General features: G+C 44.4%; 1 protein-coding gene across 1 annotated transcript; it reads left to right on the top strand.

Annotated features, from left to right (window-relative positions):
* The first annotated feature begins 1,026 nt into the window (after positions 1-1,026).
* DEFB123 (defensin beta 123) lies at positions 1,027-12,247 on the top strand. The gene is made up of 2 exons (XM_041732342.1): positions 1,027-1,112; positions 12,102-12,247. Exons 1-2 carry the CDS (start codon positions 1,055-1,057, stop codon positions 12,245-12,247), a joined length of 204 nt encoding a protein of 67 aa, XP_041588276.1. The 5' UTR covers positions 1,027-1,054.
* The last annotated feature ends 309 nt before the right edge of the window (positions 12,248-12,556 follow it).

Raw genomic sequence — 12,556 nt, 5'->3', positions numbered from 1 at the left:
TCGGGGTCCCCACAGGGATTCTGCTTCTCTCTCTGCCTTTCTCTGTGTCTCTCATAAATAAATAAATAAAATCTTTAAAAATAAGTTGTTTACACTTCCTGACCTCATTATTTTTCCTATTTTTCAGTCTTCAACTCCTCACTCTGGTGCCTCACTCGGTGATATAGTTTTCGAGTCATTTTGTCTTGTAAACCCTCTATATGCTTTTATACCCTTGCCGTCTGTCTCCAGTAGCGTCCAGCCAGGAAATGGAAGCCACACGGGATATTTAATTCTGGGAACTGGTCACACACTGTTGGAAGACAGAAAGAACAAGAAGACCCTAAAAACAGAATAGTGACGACAGGAACAAAAGGGGGACAAGGGGCTTTCCAGACCTGGGAGTTCAGAGGGACCCCAACAGCTGGTTCCTGGATCTAAGGAGGGGCTCAGCTCGGAGTCCAGAAGACGTGCCCCCCACCCCCCACCCCAGGGGTCAGGTGCCCGGCGCGGTTGGCGCTCGGATGGCTGGATGGCCGAGGACACGGCCAGGCTGGTGCTGGGAGCTTCATCTCTCACCATCTTTCTCACGGGTTCCCTCCAATTACATCATGTTTCTCACTCCCACCCCAACGTCAGCCCCGGGGCGGACTTCCTCTGCCTGGGACACCAGGTGGGCTCACCTGCAGCCTGCAGGTGCCGCGGGCGCCTGGGTGGGGTCTCCCCGGCCCCTCTGAGTCCCGCGTGCGTGGCGCCCCCTGGCGATCCCTCGGGGCAGGCGCTCTAGAGCGGGCGGAAGGACCTGGGGCCAGGCTGCCTGCCCCCCTACTTCCCCCTACCTCCCCCTCCCACCCCCGACGACCAAATGACCACAGGAGGCGTGCCAGCTGCAAGAGTGGCCGCAGACCCTGGGCGCAGGGAGTGTGGGGGCCGAGGCCGCGGGCGGCCGAGGGCACGCGTGGGTGACATCGTTCCGGCTGAACAAAGGGACCGCCAGCCAGAGAGGCTGGAGCCCTGGCCCGTTAGTTTTGCCATCGCCTCGGACTTGCAGCCTCGCCTGGGGCCACTTCGAGCCATGAAGCTCCTTTGGCTGACTGTGGCTGCACTGCTGCTCCTGACCCAGCTCACTCCAGGTAACCTGGACCTCTGCCAGGAGGGGCAAGGGGGTGGAGACTGAGGCCTGGTCTCGGAATCCCCAGGCCCCGGAGGATGGGCTGCCCTGCTTCGGCCTCGGCCTGGGGGAACTTCCCTTTTAGAAGCTCAGAGAGGAGGCGCCCTGGCTCGCAGCAGGGGCCCAAGCTTGGGTACCAACCACGACATCCAGAGCTTCTCCGCGGCCTCCCTGTCCCTCTCTTCCTCTCAGGGAGCAGGTGCAGGTGGCCTCGCGTGTGACAAAGAATGGAAAGAGTGCACAGGAGAAGCAGGAAGAAGGCGGCAACAGTGGGCCTTTTACAAAATAGTCCCCAGAATGGGGACTTTGTAAAAAAAGTGGAGGCTTTGTAAAGATCACAACCACCTTAACCAGAGAGAAAAACTCAGGTACACTGTTGCTGCCTCTGTGGCTAGAGCCACAGAGATAAAGGACGCGGCCCCAGGGGAGACAAGAATGACATTTACAATCCAGAGTGACCTGAGCAGTGACCGAGGGGTCTACCGATCTCAGGTGCATATGGGAGGGACCAGCCCAGTCTGAGGGCCAAGAGAGTCCTCCTGATGGGATGTTGAGTCCCAAAAGTATGTTGAGATTAGAAGGGAAAGGAGAAAAGAAGGAAGTAGGAAGGGTGTCTCTGGCAGAAACTATCTTGTGCAAAGGAAGGTCCAGCTGTGGGAGAGCACCTGGCGCCTTCAGGGAACTGGCACACAATTGAGTGGGTTAGTGGCATCGTGAGGGGGAAACTGAGGAAGCATTCAAGGTTCAGGTGTTGATGGGCCTTGACTACCAGGTGAGGAAGCAGTGGGAAGACTAACCAGTCCAGGCCACGGACAGTCTTGCCCAATCCACCACCTCGGCCTAGCTGTCCGCCCCTCCTGCTCAGCTGGCTGGAGGATCTGCCCACACCAAGGCTTTCACCCCACCTGCCCATAGAGTCAGATTGTGTGAATTTCCTCAGCCAAGCTGACCTCAGCCCTTGCATCTGCCTGTGGCAAATGCCTGACACACCACTCACCACAGGGTACAGACGAAAGCCTCAGAACCTGGTCAGGATGCCCCACCATTTGTTAACTTCGTGACTTCTAGCAAGCAGCTCCCCAGCTCAGAGTTTCAATTTCCTCCTCTCAAACTGCTACAATAGCGTTTGTGCCGTAGTATCAGATTGAGGGGAGAGATGGAACACAAGAGGTATGCAAAACAATGTTATCTCCTTTACTTTCCATAAATCATCTGAATTTTCCCAGGAACTTCCATCCCGCTGGTGGGACAGTGGGAGAAGCCAGAGAAGGCTCATTAGAGGCTGGGCCCAAAGTCAGCAGTTAAAACTAATACTCTTCTAGTTGAAAAACGGTTTCCATGTTAATTGAGCTCTTTCGAGCAAATATTGCATCTTTCAGTATTTCTTCTGTCTTTTCTCTCACCTTCCCCTTCTCTGGACAGCATCTGGGTTTAGGAGAAAGTCATTCAATATGTCTTGAAGGAATTAAGTGATTCAATAAGCACGGTTGAGTGGATTTCATGTTCTAGGCACTGCGATAGGTTCTGGAGTCAGAGCATTAAACAAATCAGAACAAAATAAGGTGAGCAAAGTCTCTGTCCTCTTGAGTTTACGTTCTGCTGAGGAAGGCAGAAATTTTTTTGAAAACTAAGTGAAACGTATGCAATGATAGCTGATGAGTATAATGAGAAGAATTAGGCTGGAAAGGTGATAGCAAATACCAGGGGGTGGTAGATTTGCCATTGCGAAGGGGTGCCCATAAAATGGCTCACTGTGATCTGAGGGAGAATAAGGTGTGAGCCATGTAGATTTGTGGGGAAGAACATTCAAGCTGGAGGGAACACCATGTGGAAAGGCCCTGGGGCAGGAGCAGGAGGAACTGGGGTAAGGCCCTGTGCTAGACCTTCACTGACTTCTGAGACAATGGCCCTCGTGTGTCACAGGTCAGTGAGTATTCTGATGGCACTTGATACGGGATCCCATGACTGTTGAAACATCTTGGTCCTGTTGAGGGCCCCATTGACTGAGCCCTTCAGCTCAGCCAAATTTTCCTTCTGGTCCACAGGTTCGGACTGTTCACCCCCTCCACACATACAACCTTCTGTGTAGGGGTCTACTCTTGGCAGTTCCCTCAGGCTGACAGTCTGGTTTTCCAATGTCCACTAGAGACATGAAGAAAAGTGGGGGCCTTCTAGATCTCTTTTATGCTACAGGAGAGCAAAGGGAAGACACTCAGCCACTTCCCTCGACCATTTCTTAATCCTCCTCCTGGTGGCACCATGATGTGCTGTATCCCTGCTGTTAGCAGTTTCCCTGGGCTGCTCTGAGAGGCAAGGAGTAAATGCCCTCTCCTCTGGGAGTTTCTCCATACCAATCTGGGCGTTTCTAGAAAGACACTCTTGCCCCTGTCTTTCTCACACTACTTATCTCTACTTCCCAGGTATTTAGGTCGATCAGCAGACCCCTAGTAGGGGAGGAGTGAAAGGCCTTAGTCTCTAGCCTGCTGGTAAGTCCAGCAGTCTGATGGCTGCCATCTATGGATTCTAGAGGAGCTTTCAGGCCACCTACTGCTGGTCCTGATGAAAGAAGTGGATTTAAGTACCCCGTTTCCCCTACAGAGAACATTTCCCTTCTACTTCCTATTGGGTGTAGCAGTGATAACAGAGACTCAACAGAAGTTTCTTTAACTGGAACCTCAGCCTTTACCTCTTATGGCTTATGGTCAGGCAGTATTTTCTGAAACCATCAAGCCACCAACATATAAAATAGCTTTTGAAATTGGATCAGGAGCTCCGGATCCTTTTTGATAAATTTTGGGTTTAGAAATTATTTTCTTATCATGAACTAAAACAACTCTTCTTGTTTAAGCTAAGCAGTGACGTGTCATTCTGTTATATACCATCCTCCTAAATGCCAGAAACTGCCTGATGCTGCTTTTTGGCAACCAAGGGGGTCTCGAGATGAAAGAGGGATGAAATATATACCACTTTAATATGTTCAAAATATTAAGGTTAGGTTAATTATGGAAATTCAGGACATATATGTAAAGCCCGAGAACCCAGCAGAAATTAGGTTTAGGGGAGACGTGTCACTTATGTTTGCCACATTATATCTACATTATATCTTCTCAAAACACCCAGAGTTCCTCCTTTATAACTGTCATTACGACCCTGGTCAAATGTCTGGGTGGCTATTTCTTTCATGGCTATTTCTCCTCCTGCTAAACTAGAAGTTCTCTGAGGGCAGGTATCTATCTCTCACTTGTTTAATTAGTATCTTGAGTGTATAAGCTTCTTAGTCTATACATATGAGTATTTTCCTAGGACAGACATCTAGAAAGGAAATAGCTGGGTAAAAAAAAAATGTGCATAATTTTTAAATGTAAGTTTTTTTAAATTTTAAAATAAAGTAAAATGTTGTAAGTTTTTGCTAAGTAGCCCCCAGAGAGACAAAACAACGTATGAGGCCAACTTTTCCCCTCACTCTCACCACTGGTTATGACCATCAATTCTTTGCATTTCTGTATACTTCCATTGCTAAGTATGCACCTCTAGACACCCTATTGTTGACATGTTCACTTTGAAAATCTGCCATCTCTTGAGATTCTTTTAATTTTTTAATGTTTGATTATATCTTCATCCCTCTTGGTCTTTATAATTTATCCATTGGGTCATTTGAGCTACGCTTTCCCATGCACAGACTCTACTGATTGCATACTCAAGGTGAAATTCAGTGCCTTCCTCTGACCTCTCTATTTCCTAAAAATTGGTACCTGTATCCAGGGCTGTAATCAGGCTCAAGTTCTACCCTTTTTGGTAAACTTTTGATGATAATAATATTCTTTCATCAGGAGGCACGTAGTATCCTGGCTGTCTCTCTTTTAGTGACATTTATAATCACTGATGCTCAAAGCCCACCCACATTAATTCTTTGGGCATTGCAAAATGGTGATATTCTATTATATGATTTTCACTAGTTTGCTGGAAATTTATTATGCTAAAATAATAAAGACACTCATCATCTACTATTTGGTTACTCAGTAGGACAGTTTATATAAGAAAAACAGAATAAATGTTTGGTGGTTTTCCAAAATGTGTGAATCTGCAAGATAATGATCTATTTTCCTATCATCCCCCAAATGTGATGAAATAGTTTTTAATATATTTGATGAATTTTCATTCAATGCAATCTTTATTCCTGTTGAAACTCAAATTGTCCCAAATTGTCTTTGGCTTATGGTAGCCTTATTTTAGATATATCCCTGCCACTCTTTGATAGTTTCCTTATGATGAAGTCTATCTTACAGACACCACAGAAGACTCACTTGCAGTCTGACAGATAACTTGGCACAGCAGAGGAAAATACACACCTAAGGAGCCATGGGGCAAAAGAAGGAGCAAATAGGGTTTCTATAGGATTAAGGAGAGGGACAAAGTTCAGGTAAAATGTAAATGAAGTTGTGTTTTTTGTTCTGTTATGCTTCAAGTTTTTATTTAAACTTCAGTTAGTTAACTTAGAGTATAATATTGGTTTCAAGAGTAGAATTTAGTGATTCATCGCTTATATATAACACCTAGGGCTCATCACAACAAGCGCCCTCCTTAATACCCAACACCTGTTAGCCCATCCCACACCCTCCTCCCCTCCAGCAAACCTTAGTCTGTTCTCTATAGTTAAAAGTTTCTCTTTTTAAAAATAATTTATTTATTTATTCATGAGAGACACACAGAGAGAGGCAGAGACATAGGGAGAAGGAGGCTCCCATGGGGAGCCTGATGCAGGGCTTGATCTCAGGTTGTGGGATCACAACCTGAGTCAAAGGCAGATGCTCAACCACTGAGCCACCCAGGTGCCCCATATAGTTAAAAGTCTCTTATGGGTTGCCTCCCTCTCTTTTTTTCCCACTTTTCCCTATGTTCATCTGTTTTGTTTCCTAAATTCCACGAGTGAGATCATATGGTATTTGTCTTTCTTTGTGAGTAGTGTTTAATAGACTTCATGTGTAAAGGGATTAACATCAGGCTGAGGAATGAATTCAGGGTCCCATTTCTATGGAAAGTACAAAATTAAGAGAGATGTGGAATCTCACATCCCAAAACCCCTTCTCTGACACTCTGCCCTTGGGTCTGAAATCAAGAATACTTTTCTGTATTGAAAAACTGGCTCCTCAGAAAAGAATGTAATGTTCCAGTCCTGCAGATAAGATTTCAAATACAAAGTTTCAGACCGATGTGACTTGAGACTTTGTCCTTTTGTTATGTAACAAAAGCAGTCTCAGTGGTTCATAATTGGTTATCTGGTGTGACAAGATATTCTAGGTTCATCTTGCACAATTCCTGTCCTAGATCTTGAATTCCACATTTCTTCAAGAAGTTCTGATTTTTTTTTAAGGAGGAAAATGGTATTTCAGAACCATGATCTAGATGCTAGAGGTATTCAATGCCCTAAATTAGTCTTTCGTTCCACATCTTTTCATCAGATAGAGCTAGGTATGAAAATCAACACATTGAATGCATATAAAATACCTCATGAATTAATATTAATACTTCCCATTCAAAGTGATCTAGGGGCATCTGGGTGGCTCAGTGGTTGAGCATCTGCCTTTGGCTCAAGTCGTTATCCTGGAGTCCTGGGATCAAGTCCCACGTTGGGCTCCCAGCACGGAGCCTGCTTCTTCCTCTGCCTATGTCTCTGCCTCTCTCTATGTGTCTCTCATGAATGAATGAATAAAATCTTAATTTTTTTTTTCTCAGAGCACCTGGCTGGCTCATTTGGTGGAGCATGGGCTTCTTGGTCTCAGGGTTGTGGATTCAAGCCCTATGTTAGATGTAAAGATTACTTAAAATCTTTAGGGGCATCTGGGTGGCTCAGTGGTTGAGCATCTGCCTTTGGCTCAAGTTGTGATCTGGGGCCCTGGGATCAAGTCCCACATTTGGCTCCCAGCACGGAGGCTGCTTCTCCCTCTGCCTAGGTCTCTGCCTCTCTCTCTGTGTCTCTCATGAATTTTTTTTTAATTTTTATTTATTTATGATAGTCACAGAGAGAGAGAGAGGCAGAGACATAGGCGGAGGGAGAAGCAGGCTCCATGCACCGGGAGCCTGATATGGGATTCGATCCCGGGTCTCCAGGATTGCGCCCTGGGCCAAAGGCAGGCGCCAAACCGCTGCGCCACCCAGGGATCCCTCTCATGAATTTTTTTAAAAAGTGATCTTGATTAGACATGATAGGGCACACTTAATGAGTGATAATCCTATGAAGAGAAAAAGCATCAGTAACAAAAGTGTGCACCCAGGACCAGAGTCCTGTTTGGAATATCCAGGAAAAGCCACCAGAAGCAAACTCATTGGTCCTAGAGGTCAGACTATATTGTTCACTCAACAAATGTTTTGGTTGCTTATGCAGATGCACTCACATGCGTACCACACACATGCATGTGTGCACATGCACACATCAGAAAGGTTTCTAGGAAATGTGAATGTGGCAGACATTACCCCCAGTTGCACATCTGGCTCTCTCACATGGCAGGATGATGTCTAATGCCAGGTGATGACAGACAATGGTTTTCTGGAACTCAGAATTGGCAAAAGACTACACTAGTGTTTTAGTGACATTGTCAGCAGCTCAGATGCTTCATGAATGAACACATGGAAAACTTAGGCAGTGGGATGAACTTTTCCAATGTCCTCCAGACTGTTTCTCTAGAAATTTCCATAGCATAAAACCTATCCCCAGTGCAGGTAAGCCCATCTTGATTCCAAGTTTTTCAGCTTCTTCACGCAATTCTTTTCATCACCACATGAGAACAGGTGTTTTGCAGTTAACCCCAACCGCTGAGTTCAAGAGTAAGAGTTTGATTCCTGACGTGAAAAGGCAATAAATTGTTCCAGCTTAATCCAGTTGTACAGCAAGAAAACAAGAAAGAGCTGGTCAAGATATCATGGCCTTTTATAATTTTCTGAGGGAGAAAAACACTAAATATTAGACCCACAAATAAATTATGAGTCACTCAGGCTCTCCAGGGCCTTCTGAATTCTTCTGTCAGTATAGGAAGCTTTAATTTTAATTTATAACGAGTTCTACTTATTTTTTCTGAGGGTTGAAGATGATAAGGCATGATTTTTGGCAAAATCGCCATTCCTTAATTAAAGTCCCAATCAAAAGAGCACCATAGTCACTAGAAAGGCAGATAGGGTTTCCCAATTTTAGCATATGTGGTGCCAAAGCAAGCACCAGATAGGGTTTCCCAAATAGGAAAGACAAACTACAGTTGTTTCTAGTCACAGGAAATGCTGTTGCTTTCTGGCAAGGAAAAGCATCTAGTCCTCCGTAGAAAAGGCTGACAGTACGTATTCAAATCCTTGAGATTTAGGGAGCTGTATAGAGTCCCTGAGATGGTGGTTCCTTTTCATGTCCCACTTACACTGTTTTCCCAAGAATGATTAAGCTAGCAGGTGGGACATATACCAGCGCTACCCTCATTAATCAGTAAAAACTTCTCTACCAGCGTTGTCTTAGAATAGTTTGTAAGTTTTGGGGGGCACTGGGCTGGCTGAGTTAGTGGAGCATGTGACTCTTGACCTTGAAGTTGTGAGTTGAAGCCCCATGTTGGGTGTAGACATTACTTAAAAATAAAGTCTGTAGGGATCCCTGGGTGGCGCAGCGGTTGGGCGCCTGCCTTTGGCCCAGGGCGCGATCCTGGAGACCCACGTCGGGCTCCCGGTGCATGGAGCCTGCTTCTCCCTCTGCCTGTGTCTCTGCCTCTCTCTCTCTCTCTCTCTCTCTCTCTCTGTGACTATCATAAATAAATTTTAAAAAAAATTAAAAAAAAAAGAAAGAAAGAAAAATAAAGTCTGTAAAAAAAAAAAAAAGAATAACTCTGGGGGTATCTGGGTGGCTCAGTGGTTGAGCATCTGCCTTTGGCTCAGGTTGTGATCCTGGGGTCCTGGAATCAAGTCCTGCATTGGGCTCCCTGTGGGGAGCCTGCTTCTCCCTCTGCCTGTGTCTCTGCCTGTGTTTCTGCCTCCCTCATGAATAAATAAATAAAATCTTTTTTAAAAATAATTTATAGGTTTTCTTTACTGTGGGCCAAATTTTCCTTCAAGCTCCATTTCAGACAGTCCAGAAACACCAGTTAGCCATCTTAACTGTCTCTATAACACATCAGATTTCTCTCAGGATATTTTTTCAGAACCTAGTTCTTTTTTTTCTTAAGATTTTATTTATTTATTATGAGAGACACACAGAGAGAGGCAGAGACATAGGAAGAAGGGAGGAGAAGCAGGCTCCATGCAGAGAGCTCGATGTGGGACTCAATCCTGGGACTCCAGGATCATACCCTGGGCCAAAGGCAGACGCTCAACTGCTGAGCTACCCAGGCATCCCCAGAATATAGTTCTTATGATGCCAATTTGCTCAAGGTTCAAAAGAAGGGTGGTTTTTTTTTTTTTGAAGATTTTATTTATTTATTCATGAGAGATACAGAGACAGAGAGAGGCAGAAATGCAGGCAGAGGGAGAAGCAGACTCCATGCAGGGAGCCTGATGCGGGACTTGATCCTGGGGCTCCAGGATCATGCCCTGGGCTGAAGGCAGGTGCTAAACTGCTGAACCACCCAGGGATCCCCTCAAAAGAATTTTTAAAAGATAATTTGTGAAAAACCACCAAGCTCCTGGCTTACATATACACACACACATACATATACATATATATGTAAATAAATATATGTGTGTATATATGTGTACATATATAGATATGAACACATGTTAAAGATTTTATTTAACTCATAATGAGAGAAGAAGGCAGATTTTATAACTGAATCAAAGCAAAAAATAGAAATTGGCTTTTTTCCCTCCCATGGTGCAGGGGAAGAAAGGGAGTCAACTAACCTCTGTGCAACAGAATATCCTTGCAAATATAGAGAAATAATTATTTTTGCCCTACTATTATTTATCAACAGTTCATTGAGTTATAAAATAATCCCCACTTAATCAAAATCAGATCACCCTAAAGATTGTGATCTACCTAGACCAGGAACTATTGACACTACTGGCAATTATTGACCTTTGGGCACTATTGACATTTTGGGCTAGATAATTTTTTGTTGTGGCTGTCCTATGCATTGTAGGATATTCAGCAGAATCCTTGGCTTCTACCTACTAATTGCCAATAACACGTCTCACCAGTTTCAGCCACTAAAAATGTCTCCACACATTTCATTGCCAAAATTCCCCTGAGGAGCAAAATCACCCCAGTTGAGAATCACTGCTCTGGACAATGTAGTTTCCACTGACTCACAAATTTCCCCTGATAGTCTCTTCTGTATTGGTCAAAAGATAATCTCAAAGAAAGCTTACTCCTGACCAAAATATAAACCTGGTCAAAACCTATAACAGAAAGGAAGAAAAAGAAAAAGATTACAAATTAATGAAACTTACAATTAACTTACAAACTAATGAAATAGAGAATAGTCATGGCTTGAAACTGACCCAAGCTTTATGGTTTAACAGACAACTGGAGGTCACAGGCTTTGTTCAGCTGATGGAGTGCCTGAAGACCCAAGTCAGAGCAGGCTTGGGGCTTTTACAGAACAAAGAGAAGGATACATGTCCTTGTTCGGCTCAAGTGGAGGATTTCATCTTTAACAGCTGCAAAGCCTGTGGTTGGAATAGCAGAACTGTCCCGCATTTGTGTGCCTCTAGGCTGAGGCCATGGGTACCATTCCACCCCCACAATTGTCTGAACACTTCTTTCAAGAGCCGTGTTTGCAAGCCTTAAAGTTTGTTGGTTGGTTAAGATTCCAGGACAGGAAAGACACCAAAAACACTGTAGATGGGTCATTGCCAAGGGCTCCAGGGGAGTGGAGAATGAGGATTACTGTTTAATGAGTATAAGAGTTCCAGTCTTACAAGATGAAAACAGTTGCTCAGGTGGATGATGATGATGGCTGAACACAATGCAAATGTATTTCATACCACTGAGCTGTGCACTTAAAAATGTTTGAGATGATAAGTTTGATGTTATGTGTCCTGTACTACAGTTAATGAAAAAAACTAAGGATAGCCACCTTCTTAATGATAGGGCTTGGTAAAAACAAAACAAAACAAAACAAAACAAAAATAAAACTATGAAGAGAGTGATGGAATGTTGTCAAAAACAAAAACAGAGGGAAGCCCACGTGGCTCAGTGGTTTAGCACCGCCTTTAGCCCAGGGTGTGATCCTAGAGACCCAGGATCGAGTCCCGCGTCGGGCTCTCTGCATGGAGCCTGCTTCTCCCTCTGCCTGTGTCTCTGCCTCTCTCTCTCTGTCTCTCATGAATAAATAAATAAAATATTTAAAAAAAAAAAAAACAGAAACGAAAACAAAAAACAACCAGTATAGATAAACCTTGGAAACATGCTAAGTGAAAGAAGCCAGACACAAAAGGCCACATATTGTATAATTCCATTGGCGTAAGATATCCACAGTAGGCAGATCTATAGAGAGGAGAGCAAATGGGTGATTGCCCAGGGCTGGAGAGAGGGGTGCAGGGTTTCTCTCTGGGATGATTAGAAAGTTCTGGAACTAGATGGTGGTGGTGTGGTTGCACAAAGGCACTTGTGAATGTACTTAGTGCTACTGAACTGTGCATTTTAAAATGCTTGGTTAGCAGGGTGGAGGCACCTGGCTGGCTCAGTAGGAGGAGCATGCTATCTTGATCTCAGCATCATAGGTTTGAGCCCCACATTGGGTATGGAGACTATGTAAATAAATAAATAAGGAAACAAACAAACTTAAAAAAAATAAAATGCTTGAACTGGTAAGTTTTATGTTCTTTTACCATAATTTTACCACAACTTTTAAAAAGGGAAGGAAAGAAAAAGGAGGCCAATGGTGAAAGGCAGGGGAACCTGAGGACCCTCTATAGCACACCTGCTTTAATACCTCTTCTCAGGGCTAATAATCTCTCCATCCTTCTTTCTTTTTTGTGTCAGGTGGCACCCAAAAATGCTGGAATCTTCACGGCAAATGCCGCCAGAAATGCTCCAGAAGAGAAAGGACCTATGTTTACTGCACAAATAATAAACTGTGCTGTGTGAAGCCCAAGTTCCAGCCGAGAGAAAATCTATGGCCATTTTAAGTTCTTGGAAGCCAGAAGCCATGAAAATGCAGATGTAGGGAGATGCCCTGAGTCTAGCTCCAGTGGATTCCTAAATTCTGTCAATAAACACGTGTGGCTGATCTCTGTGTTTGCCTGCTAGTCTACCCCAGCAGTTCTCAGGAAGTCCCCTTTCGGGTGAAGTCAAAATATTTTCATCATAATAATAAGATAGTATTTGCCTTTTTCAATCTCACTGTCTCAGAAGTGTGCAGTGAAGTCTTCTGGAATCTATGAGACATATGCTGATGTCATTGTCCTGGCAGATAATGAAAAGTGTGTTTATACATC

This window comes from Vulpes lagopus, chromosome 18, assembly GCF_018345385.1.
Source record: "Vulpes lagopus strain Blue_001 chromosome 18, ASM1834538v1, whole genome shotgun sequence".
In the NCBI taxonomy this organism is placed as follows: Eukaryota; Metazoa; Chordata; class Mammalia; order Carnivora; family Canidae; genus Vulpes; species Vulpes lagopus.
The sequence above is the reverse complement of the archived record's forward strand: the minus strand, read 5'-3'. Positions and strand labels throughout refer to the sequence as shown.

Coding starts and splice junctions, on each gene's coding strand:
- DEFB123 (XM_041732342.1), top strand. CDS start 1,055: ATGAAGCTCCTTTGGCTGACTGTGGCTGCACTGCTGCTCCTGACCCAG. Junction 1,113..12,101: donor CCTGACCCAGCTCACTCCAG/GTAACCTGGACC, acceptor TTTTTGTGTCAG/GTGGCACCCAAAAATGCTGG.